At 53.2% G+C, this 17,055-nt stretch overlaps 7 protein-coding genes across 7 annotated transcripts; 4 read left to right on the top strand and 3 right to left on the bottom strand.

Moving 5' to 3' along the window:
• Positions 1-472: 472 nt before the first annotated feature.
• AYO21_02171 (hypothetical protein) lies at positions 473-2,466 on the top strand (the record flags this gene model as incomplete). Its single annotated transcript, XM_022652151.1, has 3 exons — positions 473-640; positions 712-1,544; positions 1,662-2,466. The coding sequence occupies 3 exons, from the start codon at positions 473-475 to the stop codon at positions 2,464-2,466; spliced, it is 1,806 nt and encodes a 601-aa protein (XP_022515537.1).
• Positions 2,467-3,043: 577 nt separating this feature from the next.
• AYO21_02170 (hypothetical protein) lies at positions 3,044-5,181 on the bottom strand (the record flags this gene model as incomplete). The annotated part of the gene is made up of 2 exons (XM_022652150.1): positions 3,044-3,393; positions 3,525-5,181. 2 exons carry the CDS (start codon positions 5,179-5,181, stop codon positions 3,044-3,046), a joined length of 2,007 nt encoding a protein of 668 aa, XP_022515536.1.
• A 1,761-nt stretch (positions 5,182-6,942) lies between these two features.
• AYO21_02169 (hypothetical protein) lies at positions 6,943-8,598 on the top strand (the record flags this gene model as incomplete). The annotated part of the gene is made up of 1 exon (XM_022652149.1): positions 6,943-8,598. One exon carries the CDS (start codon positions 6,943-6,945, stop codon positions 8,596-8,598), a length of 1,656 nt encoding a protein of 551 aa, XP_022515535.1.
• A 698-nt stretch (positions 8,599-9,296) lies between these two features.
• On the bottom strand, positions 9,297-9,803 carry AYO21_02168 (hypothetical protein; the record flags this gene model as incomplete). Its single annotated transcript, XM_022652148.1, has 1 exon — positions 9,297-9,803. The coding sequence occupies one exon, from the start codon at positions 9,801-9,803 to the stop codon at positions 9,297-9,299; it is 507 nt and encodes a 168-aa protein (XP_022515534.1).
• Positions 9,804-11,997: 2,194 nt separating this feature from the next.
• AYO21_02167 (hypothetical protein) lies at positions 11,998-12,882 on the top strand (the record flags this gene model as incomplete). Its single annotated transcript, XM_022652147.1, has 2 exons — positions 11,998-12,645; positions 12,733-12,882. The coding sequence occupies 2 exons, from the start codon at positions 11,998-12,000 to the stop codon at positions 12,880-12,882; spliced, it is 798 nt and encodes a 265-aa protein (XP_022515533.1).
• Positions 12,883-13,695: 813 nt separating this feature from the next.
• On the top strand, positions 13,696-14,542 carry AYO21_02166 (hypothetical protein; the record flags this gene model as incomplete). Its single annotated transcript, XM_022652146.1, has 3 exons — positions 13,696-13,851; positions 13,901-14,130; positions 14,239-14,542. 3 exons carry the CDS (start codon positions 13,696-13,698, stop codon positions 14,540-14,542), a joined length of 690 nt encoding a protein of 229 aa, XP_022515532.1.
• A 275-nt stretch (positions 14,543-14,817) lies between these two features.
• AYO21_02165 (hypothetical protein) lies at positions 14,818-16,805 on the bottom strand (the record flags this gene model as incomplete). Its single annotated transcript, XM_022652145.1, has 6 exons — positions 14,818-15,129; positions 15,249-15,306; positions 15,431-15,740; positions 15,807-16,087; positions 16,162-16,271; positions 16,326-16,805. The coding sequence occupies 6 exons, from the start codon at positions 16,803-16,805 to the stop codon at positions 14,818-14,820; spliced, it is 1,551 nt and encodes a 516-aa protein (XP_022515531.1).
• Between the last annotated feature and the right edge of the window lie 250 nt (positions 16,806-17,055).

The raw sequence follows: 17,055 nt of genomic DNA, 5'->3' as shown, positions 1-17,055 counted from the left end.
AGTCATGCCTAGATGGTCTCAACCATGACAATCCAATGACATCCTTAACATCAAGCTTGAAGGATTCCCAAGTCAATCGGGAAAATGAGGCACCTGCAGGCAGCTGGCCTCTCAGCCCCCCTGATAACCGAGTACAGCCTCACGCGTTTGGCCAATGAAGCCTTGGCCAGATTGGTGCCTGCCAAATCCCACCCGCAATCACCAAGTGACTCAAGCAGAATCCTTCTGATAATTTACGACTCACAGACCTTTGTTCTAAGAAACAAGGCGACGATGCTTAAAAGGCTTCCCCCCTACATCGTAACGTCTTGTTGTACCTAACAGTTTTCACTTTTGCTCTCTACTTGATAACTTCTCTCGTACACATTTAGTGCTTGGAAGTTGCATCGCGCCAGCCAGTCAGCCTTATGCCTCTCAGCCTGATATAGCGCAGCCTTCAAAACCCCCCGGCCTCCGCCTCAGCATTCACTCCATGGCCTGTTCACTTGTCTGGCGCCTGTTCCGCCATCGTCCTTTCACACGACTTCACTCTTCCAACCCCTCTACCCCACCTTGGGCGCCTGCCGCTCCCTCGTCCAGTGGCCTTGGCTCTCAACCTGCTGCTGCCAACTTGAAATCGGATTCTCCCACGGACGCCTCTGTCTTGGATCCTACTTCCTATCCAAATGACGACAACGACACCCTCCTTCTTCTAAACACCATGGCCGGCAGGGTTCGCCACTAATCGCTCTCCGTACCGCCGTTCTCGATCCAGACCATCCCTTCACTGAAAACGATCCTCCATTTGCTGGCTCAGAGGGATATCTCGGTTTCAAGGGAGTTCGACTGGGTGTAGGTCCAGATGGACACGCTTTCTACGACTGGGTTTACGCCTTTTCGACTGCTGCCGATGCCTCCTCTGCCCTGGTGGACCACCCTTATATCACCGTCGCAGGCCACCAATACAATCTTTTTCCTTACCACGGAGACTCTACTGAACCTCAGTCCGAGCTCTTTGAACCTGGCCGCACACGAAACCCCGTAGCACTTCCTCCACCTCCAGCATCAGACATCTCCCCTCCTCGGAAGCGCCTCAAGAAATCGCTGTCCAACAAGAAGATCGTCTGCAAAATCTGCTTTGGCGATATCGATGGGCCCTATTCCACCCCTTGTCGACGGTGTAAAGAAGCAACATGTTACGAGTGTCTCAGGACCCAATTCCGAACAGCCATGAAATATATCGACAGGATGCCCGTCATGTGCTGCGCCATCGTCATGCACCACGAGGTCGTCCGTGGAATCCTTCCGACAGCAGAAGTCGAAAGATACAAGCAAAAGTTCGACGAATTTAACACCATTGATCCTCTGTATTGCCCCGTGCCAACCTGCTCGGCTTTTATCCCTCCTCGAATGTTCAATCAAACCGATAGGACGGTCACATGCCACGTCTGCAAGACTGCTATCTGCGCAAAGTGTAGACAGAGTGCCAAAGGCGAGCATGTTTGCGCGGAAGACGAATCTCGACAATTCATTCTGAAGACATACGAATACAAGGTCTGCCCCAAGTGCGGAACTGGCGTTATGAAAATGTTTGGTTGTCCTCACATCAGGTGCCAATGTGGCGCGCATTGGTGTTGGGACTGCCAACGACCAATGAATGCCTGCTATCAAAAGCCTTGTAGTGCTGCCAGAGATGATGGCGTGCACTCGGAAGGAGGAGACGAAGAGCCCGAGTCTGAGCAAGAAGAGGATGATGAAATGGGTGCTTCTTTGTCTGGTCCAGAGCCGCGTGGGATAAACGATGGTACGCAAGTGCAGGCGCCACAAGATCCTATCCTTCTCCGCAGCACCGCCAATGCCCAGGATGAGGCTCAAGATACAACGGTAGACCAAGCTGCAAGCAGGGGACCGCCAGGGCTTATGAACACCCAGGATAACCAGAATGGTACGCTGGCCCTGCAAACAGACCAGCCTGCAAGCGAGACAACAGTTGCCGAAGATACAGCAGCCGCGTCGCCTGAGAATCTGGACAATCCGGACGAAAATGACTGGGAAGGAGTAAGCCTGAATTTTGGTGACGAGCCGACGGATGAGGCTTGGGATACATGGGGATGTCGACACCACTTCCGAGCATTTGGAAAGGACCGCATACCTGAATTCTGGTTGGTCGATGCGACTCCTGCAGAAGACCCAGACTTGCGAGTGGAATGTATGGGATGTTTCAACAAGGTCAAAGTCCCGGACGGGGAAGCTAAGAATCTAGGACTTCAGGATAAATCGTGCCATCAAACGCCTTCCACAACCAGCCAGCCAGCCATGAGTGACGCCGTGGAAGAGGAGGAGCGTCGAACCAAAAAGTACGACTGGAAATCGCAGCCTTTGTCCGAATGTACCCTTTGTGGGATTATCTACTGCCGTCCGTGCACGAAGGCAGCAAGGAAGAGAATGGCAAGTGAACGCGCGGCACCCGACTCCGGACAGCAATGACGAGGCAACGTTTATGCTGCGGCCATGTTTATGAGTGACGTCGGTTAGGAATCTCAGTATTCTGAATTGCTGGTAATGGCAGCGATGGGTCTTACGGCGTTGTGACTGGGTTCAAGGGGACGTCTTGTATGGTTAATGCCTTTCAGGTCTCGGAGCCGCTGGAATTGGGATACGTGCTGTCGCTCGAGGTCGTGTTTGGGCGCAAAGTCAACCGGCTGATTTATTGCCAGGCTCTAGGTAGATTAGAACAGAAGAAGCTACATCGACTGGCGGCGAAAATGAGCACTGTAGATGATGAAGACACAAATCAATTGTGCGCTGTTTGCGCGAGGCACAATGCGTCTCAATTCTGGCTCGTTCCTGGTGGAAAGATCCTCAGACTGCACAATCCAACCCAATCAATACCAGGGGCCCAGCCACTGATTATTTACAGTATACATACTCCGTGAAAACTCAACGCCCAATCCCAACTGGAGCCCATCACAATTGTTTATTGTGGCTTCACAAGAAAAAAAGAAACATCATACTCGGTACTCAGCATTGAGTGGACCACCGAATAACAAAGAGACAATAGAGTTTAGTGCCTCTTGACCACCAGGACCAGGTACCCCAGCACGCGATACGCCAGGATGATGGCGAACATGATGCCGATCCACTCCCCCACGGAGTCCGACGACCACGAGTACCGGTACGCCTCGAGCACGGCGGTGCCGCGGATCTTGCCGCTCGACGACAGGTCCGAGGGGTACATGCACTGGAAGGCCGAGTCGGTACTTGAGTTTGAGACTGAGCCTGAGGATGAGGACGAGCTTGAGGTTGAGTCCAGAGAAGGGGTTATCCTCGCACAGTCCCATACGGTAGAGCGGAATTGGTTCGCCATCATGCCTTGGAAGACGTAGGCTTGGTAGTCGATGTAGTGGAAGACGTCTGTGGAGTAGATGTGAAGATAGAAAAATGGTTAGTAAATGTACATGGTCGCTGGTCATGTGTTCACGGAAGGGTAACGAGGCAACCTCGGGCACAACGGTAAAGTGAGGAATAGGAGGGTAAAGACTCACACTTCCAAAAGGGATTCAGCTTGCCCATCGGCACCATGAACCCGTCCACGCACATCCACAGCCCATTCGCAAACGCCGTGATGGCCAGTGCAACGACAAAGATGGGGAAGAGAGACGACACCAGAACCACTAGGCCTTCGGCGGCGAGGAGGTCCAGGAACAGCCACAACACCCACATCCAGAAGCCCTCGGCGGTCGGGTTGAAGTGGCCCAGCCAGTACGTGACGACGGAGAACATGATTGCAATGAGGAACAGCCAGGGGACGCCGATGAGGGTGTTTGCAATAACAAAGGGCAGCGGGCCGTACAGGCCGTTCTGGCGTTCCTTGTTGAACGTGTGGAGGTCTTCGATGATGGAGGGCACGTACGCCACGGCCATGAAGGACATGAAGGCGCCGCCGAAGAAAATGGCGTTGGTGAAGGGCTGGATCGAGCTCTGCGAGTACGACAGCCGCAGCCAGACGGTGCCCATCATGATGGCCAGCCCGAAATACATGACCACGCGGGTCCCGTAGGCGATGAAGTCGCGGTACGACTTGATGAAGTTCCGTTGCAAGAGGACGTAGGACACGGCGGCGACGTTCTTTGACGACGTCCGAGAAGAGGCCACTGGCTTGCCGGCTTTTTCCAGAGCGTCCGTGCCGCTCGTGGTGGCCTCCAGGGCTTTACATTCCTCGGAGCTTGTCCATGCGTCTTGGATGTAGCGGAGGTTGCCCTCGTCCGCGTCCGCGCTGTGGTTGAAGTCGCTGTTGACCAGATCGAGGAGGAATTCGGCCGGGTTGATGTGCAGCGGCACCGGGCGGCTGATGCGCTCAAAGTAGGGTTGGATGTCGGACACGGGGCCGAAATAGCATGTACGACCCCCAGACAGAAGCATCAGCTGGTCGAACAACTGAAAGGTGGTGGTCGACGGCTGGTGGATCGACGCGATGACAATCAGGTTGTGCTGCTTGGCCACTTGTCTGATGTACTTCATGCACTCGAAACTGGCCGCCGAGTCGAGACCACTTGTGGGCTCGTCCAGAAAGACCACGCGAGGGGATGTGACGAGCTGGCTGGCGACGCTCAGTCTGCGCTTCTGGCCGCCGCTGAGACCTTTGCGCAGGGGTGTGCCGACAATGGTGTCTGCCTGACGTTGGAGGCCGAACGACTCGATGAGCTCGTTGACCCTCGCAAGTCTGTCTCTCTTGGATATTTGCCCGTCCATGGAGAGTCTGGCGGCGAAGTCGATGGTCTCTCGCAGTGTCAAGATGCCGATCATGGCGTCCTCTTGTTCCACATATGTAGACACCTGTTGAACGGCGGCTGCGTTGGTGGGCTGCCCGTTGATCATGATCTTCCCCTGGATCTCGCCCTTCATCGTAGACGTGCGATGAGCAAGCACATTCAGAAGAGTGGTCTTGCCGCTTCCACTAGGACCCATGAGAGCGAGGACACTCCCTGCCTTGACCGAACCATGGCTGGACGTCAAAATGTGTAGAGGCTGTTTTGTCTTCCTATCCTTGACGACGACGCCGACGTCTGACCAGGAGAAGGTGGATACTGCGCTGTTTGTCAGGTGGCGTGTCAACTCAGGGCCCTTTTCCAGATCCATTGTCATGTCACTAGGGTCCTTCAGAGAGTCTGACGGGAGAACGAGGTCTTGGGGCGTGGGCATAGCGACTTGGACCTCTTGTCCAGTATGCTTCGGGAGGTCGATATCTGACGATGCTCGAGGGGAGGGATGCAATAGAGAACTTGGAAACGGGACAGGGTAGCATGACGGACTCTCAAGACAGAAGGCAATTCAACAGCATCTTATAAGATCTCAATCAATTTCTTTCAAATGCACAGACGCCGAAGTATACAAAGCGCCACGAGGTAATCAACCCACGCTCTCCAAGGTCAGGCCGGCTCCTCGTCTTCAGCCTTCGGAGGACCATCATCTTCATCCCCAACAGCCTGCGCAGAGAGGTCAGCGACCTACCTCGCCTCGTAATTTGCACAGCCCTATGTTGATAGGAGACTGTGGTTGACCATCCATAGCCAAGCAAAGCACCAGATGCTCGGGGATGAATTGTGAGTCTCGGCGAGGCTGGCTGAGATGGTCGGGCTGCCCGACTTCCAAGTCACCAAGGACCCCAAGCCCGATACCCGGTCATAGATCTTTCAGGCAAAGCGCACCCACGTAGCCAAACAGGATATCTGTACATACAACATCATATCGGGGACTAGCATCCAACATCCCTGAATGGATAAGAGTGTTCAGGTCCACAACTCGTGGCAAGCGAACTCTTCGGGGATCTGAACAGAGTCATTGTACATAATCGTTTCGAGTCCTTAGATCAAAGCCCCCGGAACGCCCCCTTGCTTGTGTGCGGGATTGCCATCTCTTGGTATCAGGCCATTTTCTTGTCAGATCCGTTTCACATTGGGCGGATGGGGTCAGCTTTCGGGAACGTCGGGTTTCACGACCCTTGTCGGCGTAGGACCGGTCTGACACAAGAGAGGACGAGGGACGGAGGACACCGCGGGTTCTTTGTTGCATATGCAAGTGGTCAAGAATAGAGCAGATGGGGTGTATAACCGCCGGAAGTGCGATGGTGAGTGTCCGTGAGAGCTCTGTTGCGACAACATGGTCTCAGTCGAGGGCATTAGAGGACAGGTGCCAGTAGAACTCCCTGGCTGGTGGTGAGGTGAAGACGAGAAATTGGCCTTGTCAGACAGATTTGGCCCCTTTGATTTCCCTATCATCTTTGTGCGCACGTGGTCCGCGCTAATACTCAACGGTTTAGGCGCTAGGGCTAAAAATTGTCGCCATAGTTTCCGTCTCCAACACGAGGGGTGGCGTCCCCGTCTCCACCAAGTCCCCGACAACCTCCTCCTCCCACCATCCGCTGGTTCCCTGAGTCAGCCCATCGTGGCATTATCCCAAATTCCCAAGGCTCACAGCGACCAGTTGCCCCCCGGGGACCATCAAAGGACGCGAAACAACGCTGATCTGGGGCTGTCAAGCTAAGCAGCCATTACCTATTGCCATTCAATCCAAGGCACAAATAACGCGCGGCGAGCCGGAAGCCACATCCTCACCACGGTTCCTGTGACCTGTCAACCCCCCCCCCTTTCTTCTTAGGGAATATTAGACCGCCATTCATCTACATTGCCATCTGAGGCGAAACCGAAAATGTCCACCGACGAAGCTACTAATGTCAATCCGGGCCCCAGTAAAAGCCGATCGAAGCATCCAAGCCTTCTCGCCTGCATTCCATGCAGGAAGAGCCATCTCAAATGCGATGGCCAGAAGCCGCTTTGCAGCAGGTGCTCCGAGAAAAACGGGGACTGTACCTGGATTAATTCCCGAAGAGGATACCGAGAATTTCGCAAAGCCCAATCAAGTCCTGAAGACAAGACTGAACAGAGGCCGAAGAATGATACCATCATGCACGAATCTAAGCCTTTTCTGTCTCAGGAGGCCTATGCCTTTAACGAGGCTGATACTACCAAGCTGAGGGCCATGACCTACGCCGAACTCTTCCAACCCACCATGGATCCAGCCTTTCCAGCTCTTCCTCTCGAGTTACAGACCGCACCACCCGTCAAAGAACAGCTGCCAAGTCCCAGCAACAGCGAGTCGACCATGTCTATCACACGAGATATACTGCCTGCTCCTGCCGACCGCGCCTTGATAGAGAGCACCGACCTGATCGACCTGTTCTACAAGCATTTCTATCCTTCGCACCCCTTCATCGTGCCTCGCAAGCTCTACCTCCAGAATCCTGCCATCCTGCCGGGTCCGCTCAAGGCATGCATGCGCTGGTTGGCAAGCCATTACATCCCTCAAGCCAACCATGCCGCTCTTGAGAATGCGGCAAAGGCCATCTTTGCCCCCGAAGTACCTGACGATGGCTTCAAGGTACAGGGCCTCCTTCTCTACGCCATGACCTGCTTCGCTCGATTCGGCCAGGGCGAGGGATCCATGGCCCTGGACAAAGCCATCGAGATCACATTGCGGATTGGGCTCAATCGGCAGAGCTATGCTTTGCAGCAGTCTCCCAACGACTCAACAATGCAAGAATCATGGCGCAGGACGTGGTGGACACTCCTGTTGATCGAAGGCTTGGTCGTAGTCATTGGGGGTCAATCATCCCCATTCCGCCTGTACTCGACCTACACCGACGTGGCTTTACCCGGCCACGATGAAGACTACAACGAACTTCGATCGCCGCCTATAACCCGTACAATTGCAGACCTCCGGAACAGGACCTTTTCAGAAGACACTTTCGAATACTCGTCCTTTGCCTACTGCATCGAAGGAGCGTATCTCCTCGGCTCCGTGCTCGCCTTGAGCCCAGACACATTTGCAGTTACAGATCCTCAAGTTGAAGGCATCGACGCCGCCATTTCAAACCTCTTACTATCCCTTCCTATGGACAAGCGAGAAGTGGTCCGAAATGACGGGACCGTCGACGAGTGTCTTTTGATCGCCCATCTAGTTATCCATTGGGCTGCCATCTGTTTGCACCGTCCGCGATCAACCTTGACCTTCATTCGCAACCACTATCGCACGACATGTACAAAGGCGGAGGCTGCTGGTCTTCCCGCACTGGCTTACACCTCACATACTGCCAAAGCATTACGAGCCGCAAATGCCATTACCAATCTGGCATCGATCCAGACGGATGTCAAGATGTGCTCGCCGGTGCTGATGTGCGGCTTGACCACTGCTGCAACAGTACACCTGCCGGCATACGCAATAGTGGACACACCGGATCAGCTTGTGGCAATCAAAGAACGGCTGCAGCTCGGCATTTCGGCGCTTGGGTCATTCGGTGAGGTCTGGCCGCGGGCCACCATTGCCAAAGGACAAGTGGCCAAATTCGCGCGCGAGGTCTTGACCAAGCCAAACGTCTACGTCGACAGCACAGTTCCTGGGATGATACCACGCGTCGCGGAGCCTGTTCCTCAGCTAGAGTACCAGATGCCCTTCAACAACGAATCGTGGATGGACAACCTGATTCAAGCAGAACAGGACGTTGAGGCACCATCATGCCCCGTTTTCGACACCTTTGCTATGGCTCAAACTCAAAGCCGCTGAGGCAAGTTCAGGGTATTTCGGTTGTACATAGTTCTATTTCCTTCCTTGTTGGCTTTGGAGAAGACCATCTTCTTTCCTTTCTAGAAGCAGGCACGCACTATACTTGCCAATGGGCTAACAGAACACTGCCCAAAAATTCAACAATTCTACGCGGTACAGTTGGTAGAATGTTTGAGACGCAGAGGTTGAGCAGGCGGAGGAGTTTGATTGGGTATTTCGGTTCTTGATGAATTACGACCACTTCTTCAAACAGTTTTTCCTTATACTATCCTTCAGATAACAAGATATTAGAACCTCATGGCCCAGTCAGGGTTATTAGATCTGTTCTGCTTCTGATCTTGCAGAGCCCCTGGAAGCAACCTCAGGGTGACTGCTTCTCAAGACCCCTAAGGGAGTATACCAATCTAACCGAGTAACGAGTAGCGTTCCGCCTTGACCTGTCGTGCTATGTCTATTATCATCACATCTTATCACGAAAATCAAGCTGAAAGTCCTGTCTGACAAGCCCCAGAGACACTCGTTTGAGATCTATGATGGAGATCAAACCATTGGTCGTATTGCTCCTACGCAAACTCTCGCCAACATCGCATTTGAACTTGCAAGCAAGAACATGATTGTTGTGGGAAAAAATGTTTGATTCGTCATTGTACATCATCGTCTCTTTGTAAAATTGCCATAAACTGCCCGGAATTTGATCCTCAATTGTTCTTACTCAACACAAAGGTAAACCCATCCCCGTCACTCGTCCCTCCCACACACGTGCTGCTGAACGTCCCCGTCGGACACACCGCCCGCGCCGCTCTTACGCAGCCTTCCCATCTTCCCTTGCTGACGTTGATCGTGGCGCCCTCGGCAGCGTTTACGGCTGTCAACGTAAACTTTGAGGTTCCCGAGGCCCCCACAGTTGTCGACGGGTCGCCCCCACAAAATTGTATCGAGCCTGCGATGCCGCCGCAGATGGACAGGATCGCGACGTTGGTATCGTGCGTGTTGAGATTCACGGTCGGGTCTATGCATGTCGTCCCCGTCACGGCCTCGGGGTTGACGGATGTGTTGGCCGGGTCGCGAGGGCGGATCGGGTAGCTGAAGTCGCCGGTCGTGCTGGACGGTGGCTCCGGGCGGTCATCCCACCACAAAGGAGACGCTGTCGTATGAATGATAAAAAGGAGAAATGTACACGAGAGAATCCGCAAGAGCATCTGCATTGTGTCTGTAAAATGAGCGACGCGAGTCAATTATCGTTGAAGCGCTTTCAAACAGCAAAAAAAGAGTGAATTGTCAACTGGGACACTTGGATGATTGGGTTTGTAGAGAGTTCTGAGCACGATCAAGTTTCCATGTCCTCGCACACATCGTATGTACTTATATATCAGTGCCAACCACATGTCTCATACCGTGGTCATCTATGGTACTAGATCATCAAACTGATCTTACCTGCCCCTGCCACCCTGACCCCTCCTCCTTCGATCGTCTAATAATGACTTGCAGACCAAACCCCAATACCAAACCAATCTCCCAGCGGTGCCCAAAATCCCTCAAAAAGCCTAAAGGAGGACTAGGCCGGTCCTGCATTCAGTATCGTGGCAGAGGACTGGGGGAGGATGGCCTCATTTGCGTGAGACGACCGGTCAGTGATGAGGCGTGTCAGAAGGGTGGTTGTCGCGGTTGAAATGTCGCAGAAGAGTTTGACGAGTTTCTAGCAAAAAGCCTCGGGAACTTGATGCGGTTTAGTGCGGGATTTTGGATCGGTGCTAGGGTCAGATACGGTGGATCATAAAGCTGGGCTAGCAATAAGTACGGCGGAGTAAATCTCCTACACATTCGATGTTCTTCCATCTCTGCCTCTTGCACCTCTGCCTCCGCGCCGTTGTTGTGGAAACACTCGTGGCATCCATCTCGCCTACAAACCCTTCATCTCTTACTTACCACCGGTCACAGGCTGAAACATAATCCCTTGTCATCGAGCCGAGGATGGCTAAACCCAGAAAGTGTCACTCAGCTCAATGACGAACGCGCAGTTATAAACCGCCAGCCCCCGGACTCTCGAGCAACTGCTACCACTGCCCATCACAGATTCAGCTATTGTCTGGCTCAATCCTCGCATACGCCATTATGGCGAATCCCTGCCAACTTTGGTGAGGGTTCGGGAATGCTGGAAGGTGATCTTACCTACGCCTCCATATGGTTGCGATTGTGCCAACAACCGGCCGAGTGTACCTTGAATCAGGTGGTGACGGGTACAAATGCCTTTGCGCTGGAGTTGTGGCAAGTGGAAGGCATCATCTAGATCATCTTACCACAATACTCTGCCAAAGATTCCAATAGTGGCTCCCCCGACACTTCTCAACAACACGCGACCAGTCTGACTTCCGATGAAGCGGCAGGTCAATCTCGACCAACGACTATAAGTCATGTCGCTTTCGCATATTCCTTTCAAATGAGCCGATGAGACAAATACTTATCTTTGACATTGAAATCGATACAGCGGATTGTAGTCTCAGTACCAATATCGCTGACAGAATATGGTAAAGACTATGGTGGCCAAATGCAAGACAATTCTCTGCTGTCACACACATTGTTTGATCACCCGTCAAAAGCCTGACAGAATTCACCTTTACTTCAGATCCAACCTTTGGCTAAGCAACCGCTACGTCAGTTTGCCTGTTCCCAGGCCAAAATCAGACAGTGAACTAAACTGCTGATCTGGGGTATGCTTCAAACTCTCATTCCATGGTGCACCCAAGGATCAGCATTCGGAGTTCAAGGAGAAGGACTTCACAGCTTATATGCAAAAGACTTTCCGCCATGGTAAGCGATGGATGTCAATACTGTGACGTATACGGTATCCGCAGCGGTTTCAGGACTACAAGTATCCTTGCACGCTTGACCCCTGTAGTCTCCAGGTTGTATCGCATATCATATCCGTCAGGAAATACGCTTTGTTGGGCTACACCAGGAAGCTTGATAATATCTCTACCCAGTCATTGTACAGCATCTAGCACCATGCAGTTTGCCCAGAATTGACTCCTTCCAGCATTTTGTTCTCCAGTTCCACCCAGAAAGGAGAGTGGGTGCGTGGATCTAGGCCCTCGCTAATTGGAACAGGTATGTATCAGTTATGCCTGTCCCTGCCTTGTTCGGCTCAGCCCGACACTTTGCGTCAAGGGATTTCGTTGAATAATGCTCATCTGCACATTTCAAATTCTTCGAAACTCGACAGACGTCAACCTACATCGTCATCATGGATGGGATCATCGTTGCTGCGCCTCTTGCTTGCCCCTGGTTGTCGTTTGTTCCCTATCCGCCAGCTTGATATAAGTTCATCTTTCCAGGCGCTGGATAGCATTCTCACCGTGTCTTCCCGTCATCATTAGCCTTCCTGAGCCTGCTCGAAGAATCATGTCATCACAACCCTTGCAGACAGTACCGAAAGCCCCTCGCGGTGGCCCAGAAGACAACTTTAAGAAATCAGATGTCCACATCAGCTGGACTGAGATGATACCTGATAACCTGCGGAGCCATGAGCGACACGCATCCATGCAGAAGAGCAAAGCTGAGGTCAATCCCAGGCGCGAATTCCTCCAGAGACAATACCACAGGTTTCGAAAGTGGACCAGGATCGCGTCTGCAACCACCAATGTCATTTCTGCACTACTCTCGATTATCATGGAATCAATCATGATCTACACTCTCTACAAATTCTACGCAACCAAGAACCTCTTCGTCACGGGTCGACCATGGGGACCGTGGGCAATGGGCACCATCCTCTGGCCGACTATCATGCTAGCTGTCGCTTCCATCATCACTTCTATATCAGCCTTGGTTGTGCTTTGTGTCATTTGGTGCAAAGCCAAGCACAAGGCAGCATATTTCAGCCTACTGTACGCTCTGGTGCATATCATTGCGTGGCTGGTTGTGTCGGTGGTGTACAGGGTCGAGAAGACTGAAAAGGACCTTTGGGGGTGGAGTTGTACCGACAAGGCCAAAGCAATCCAACAACAACTAGGGAGCAAGACACTGGACTTTGCGAGCCTGTGCAAGCTTCAGGTGAGTTGACTCCCAGCCCACGCCACTTACCCTCGATCATGGAAGTGGTCGCCAGAAGCCATCGATATCTGACGCTAGATCTACCAGGCCTCCTCCTGGGAAGTCTCGGTCACTGAGGTGACCATCAAGGTACTTGCAACTGGCGTCACCTGGTACTTGGATGCCAAACAGAAAGGGCTGAAGACTGAAATTGTCGGTGACATAGGCTCAGCAGTTTTCGATCAGATCACCGGTTGAGCCTCTCGCACCATGGCAGGCAGGGCTTGGGAGTACCAGAAGCTTGTTCTGACTGCATCGTGATGGCCCTTGGGGCTCGGCAAGCTTATGAGAAGCGTAGAGTGTGGCCAGCGTACCTGATTGGCTATACTGTGTACAAATACTGGATATTTGTATGACTCGCAGTCGTACGAATCATGCGGAATGACAGCCGCAGAATGAGACGGTTGTTTCTCCTCACCCAAGGAAGTGCGGCTCTTTCTGCACATGGTATATCCCCCGGAGTAAGCACCCTCTGTTAATCATTTCGAGAGACTTGTCGTAATGCTGGAAAGCATAACAAGAGGCACGACACACGTGTCGTAAAGTTGTCCCAGGACTAACCCTAACAAAGCAGGCATTCCTACCATTCTCGACTAGAAATACACCTTCAAACATCCAGATGACTCTAAAACAGCCGATCAATCCATAAACGTTATGCTGCAATGTCTTTAGTATGAAGAATCAAGGTGACATCTATTTACACTCGAGGCTGATAACGTTAAGGTCCACGAGCGTGGTCGGGGCAAATGTTACGCCGAGGAGCACAACGTCTCAAGGCGCTCAACTCGGCAATTCGTATACTGTGTGATTTGACGCAGAGAACATTCAAGGCAAAGATGGAAGCCAAAAGCCTCTGACCAGGAGAGAGGAAACGTCATGGCACGGGCAAGGCCGAGGGATGTACTTAAAGAGCCATCATTCAGTCGTCTGTGTATGAGTGCTCCAAATCTCATCAACACCCTCAACCAACAAGCAAAGCGCGAGGAATAAGAGACCGATCAATCCCAAGCCATGACTGTCAAGCTCTGGACATCACCCCTGTCGTGGAACTGCGTGCGGGTGGAGCACGTGTTGGCTGAGAAAGGCATCGAAGATGTCGAAATAATCCCAGCCGACCTCATCGGGGGCAAACACAAGGCGAGTCGTCGTTCCCTCAACCCGAGAGCAGTGCGTTGCTAACGAGGGCCATCGACAGACCGAAGACTTCCGCGAAAAGTCTCTCTTCGGGAGAGTGCCACTGCTGGAGGACGGCGACGTTGTGATCTTCGAGTCCCGCGCCATCGCTCGCTATCTGTGCGAGAAGTATGCGGCGGTTGGCCCGAGATTGATGCCCCCCGAGGGCACCGACGCTGGAACACGTGGCGTCTGGGAGATGAGGCTGATCCTCGAAGCGGTCGAGTTTGACGTCCACGTCGCGCCGGTGATTAGCGAGACCATCATTCGACCGTATGCTTGACCTCCTCCCCTTCCTTGTATATCTCTATCCGTCTTTCCCATCAGACTTCCTCCCTCCCTATCCACATCATCAACGTCCTAACACCCGCGGTTATCCAGCGCACTAGGCAAACCCACCGACGAAGCCGTCATTGCGAGACACAAGCCGAAACTCCTAGCTTGCCTAGACGTGCTTGACAAGGCCCTTTCCGAGCTCCCATACATGGGAGGCACCGAGTACAGTCTGGTGGATATCTTGTACATGCCGTGCATGTTCACCGCGAGTCGGTGCCTGGAGCTTTTCGAGGGGCGACCCAATCTGAAGAGGTGGTGGGACACCGTCAGTGGCCGGGAAGCGTGGAAGAGGGCCGTCAAGCCGCTTGACGAGGGGTATGGCCAGGTCGTTCCAGGGTGGAAGAAGTAAATGAACAACCAAGCATACCCGTATATGTAGATGTATTTTGTATTTGGGTGTGTATGTGATACTGTATGCACCGTGCGCATGCTGCACACCTTTTCAAACTCAAGTCACTATATCATATCAGACCGGATCAGTCAATTTCATTGATTCACCCATCCAAGGTACGCGCATCTACATGCATCGCAGCACACATCATCAGCGCTACCGTTACCGTCGCCATCACCATCACTGTCACCGCCGTCCCAATACTATCATCATCATCATCATTCTCATCATCGTTATGATTGCGGCCGTGAAACCTTCTCTTCGTGCAACACCTCGACCCCGACCCCGCCCGCCCTCTTGACCTCAGCCTCGGCCGCGATCTCGTGCAGTCGGTTCTCCAGATCGTGGCTGGCGTAGCTGTCCCTGGTGGTGCCGACGACGATCCACGGCGCGTGCTCAAACAGGTAATTCATCTCCTCGAGCGGCCGGCGGGCGGTTTCGGGCAGCAACAGCCAGAAGAAGACGGCGTTGGTCAGGTTGCACACGATGAAGAGGTAGTAGAACCGGTAGCCGATGTTGGTCATGGCGATGGGGGTGACTTGGCCCTGTAGTTACCGTAACAACCACCACCACCATCACGTTAGTATCTTTAATGTTGGGCCGGCGGGGGGAGAGAGGGAGAAAAGGATCAAGGAGGATAGGGGAGAGGACAACGTGAACGTACAATCATCGTGTTAAAGGCAAAGCTGGTCATGGTGGCGATACTCACGCCTTTGCTTCGACTGGAATATCAGACACACGTTAGTATCCATGAACACAACAGCTCTTCGGGGGGGGGGGGGGAACAGTTCCCCCTCTTTCATTCTTCACATCACAAGATTTCAAAGGCGCGATGGGAGCACTCACGTCCGCGTATCAAACACCTCGGCCGGGATGATCCACGACAACGGCCCACACGTCGCGCTAAAGGAAAAGTTGTACAGCCAGGTCATGATGATGAACCCCCACTGGGCGCCCTTGTTGGTCGACACCCCGGGAGGGAACTTCGCCAGCAGAATAGTGGCGACGATGAAGGTGACCATGTTGCCGAGGTTGCCGTAGATCAGGGGCCAGCGACGGCCCGTGTGGTCGATGCACAGGATGCACAGGAACTGCGCCACCAGGGCGATGACGCTGTTGATGCCCTGGTACTTGAGCGTGTCGTTGCCGGAGATGCCTGCAACAACCGTCAGGGTATTTCATCAACGGAGAGAGTGGAGAGAGGAGAGAGGAGAGAACATACCAATCTGGCCGTAGATTTCGACCGAAAAGTACTGGATCGCCGAGACACCTGTCATCTGGATGCTCGCTTGCAGGGCACAGCAGAGGAAGAGCCGGCGGAAGGCCGATCGAGACCGGAACAGTTCGAGATACGACTTCGCCTCGTACTGGTGCTCGTGCGCGATCGAGGTCTGCACTTGTTCGTACTCGGCAATCACCCAGGGATCCCTTTCGTCGCCGTGGGCGTGAAGCTGGGCCAAGACCTTCAGAGCTTGGTCCGGTCGGTCGTGGTCCATGAGCCATCTGGTGTTGGAGATAGGGTTAGCAGGAGGAGGAAGATGACAGCCCCAGTCGGGGGTTAAGCAAGCTATCCATACCTGGGAGACTCTGGGAACAGGAAGATCAAAAGGCCCAGAAAGACGGCAGGGATAACTTGTAGACCGAGCGGAACTCGCCATTGGGCGCTGCTGTTTGGAATATGGACAAACTGTCGGATCTCGTGTTAATTGTGTCAATCGAAGAGGAAGGGGTAATGACATACTGTCGCCCACGAAATCCACGAAGCCACCAGCGCACCCACACCAAGCATGAACTGCTGCAGGGCCGTGATGCGCCCTCGAATGCTGGGATGAGCCAGCTCAGCTTGGTATAGAGGAACAATCATGACGAGAAATCCGACGCCTAGTCCGGCTAGGAATCGGCCTGACCAGAGGTAGCTGATATTCTGTGCGCCGGTCTGCAAGCCACCGCCCAGACAAAAGATGATTGATCCCAGGACAATGGTCCATCGACGGCCGAGATAGTCACCACTGGGTCCGGCCAGGGCCGCCCCGAAGAAGGCCCCCGTGGTGAACATGGAGACGACCAGGCCTGTCTGGGTGTCATCTGCCGCGAATTTGGCCTTGAAGGTGCTGCTGGCCACGACTTCTGCAATGACCCCCAGGTCGTAGCCGTACAGGTATGAACCAAGCGAGGCGAAGACGCCGACGAGGAACTGATACCATTTGGGAGGTAGAGCCATGACGGGCGACTTGTCCAAGTAAAACGGAGACAGCCAGAAAGGGTCCCAAGTTGATAGAATCGAGGAGAAGGTAGATGTTTGGAACCTGCGTGAAGGTCTCACCTCAAAGATGGCAAAGAGGAATCAAATAGATCGACGGAGTCCACAGACAATATATGAATGTGGATCCCTTCACAGAGTCTCATCGCCCATTATTGTCGCACTGTCAAGCTCACCGCGTGATGTTTCGCTTGATCCCGCAGTTTTTCCC

This window comes from Fonsecaea monophora (assembly GCF_001642475.1).
Source record: "Fonsecaea monophora strain CBS 269.37 chromosome Unknown Scaff9, whole genome shotgun sequence".
Lineage (NCBI taxonomy): Eukaryota > Fungi > Ascomycota > Eurotiomycetes > Chaetothyriales > Herpotrichiellaceae > Fonsecaea > Fonsecaea monophora.
This window is presented reverse-complemented; position numbering and strand designations above follow the sequence as displayed.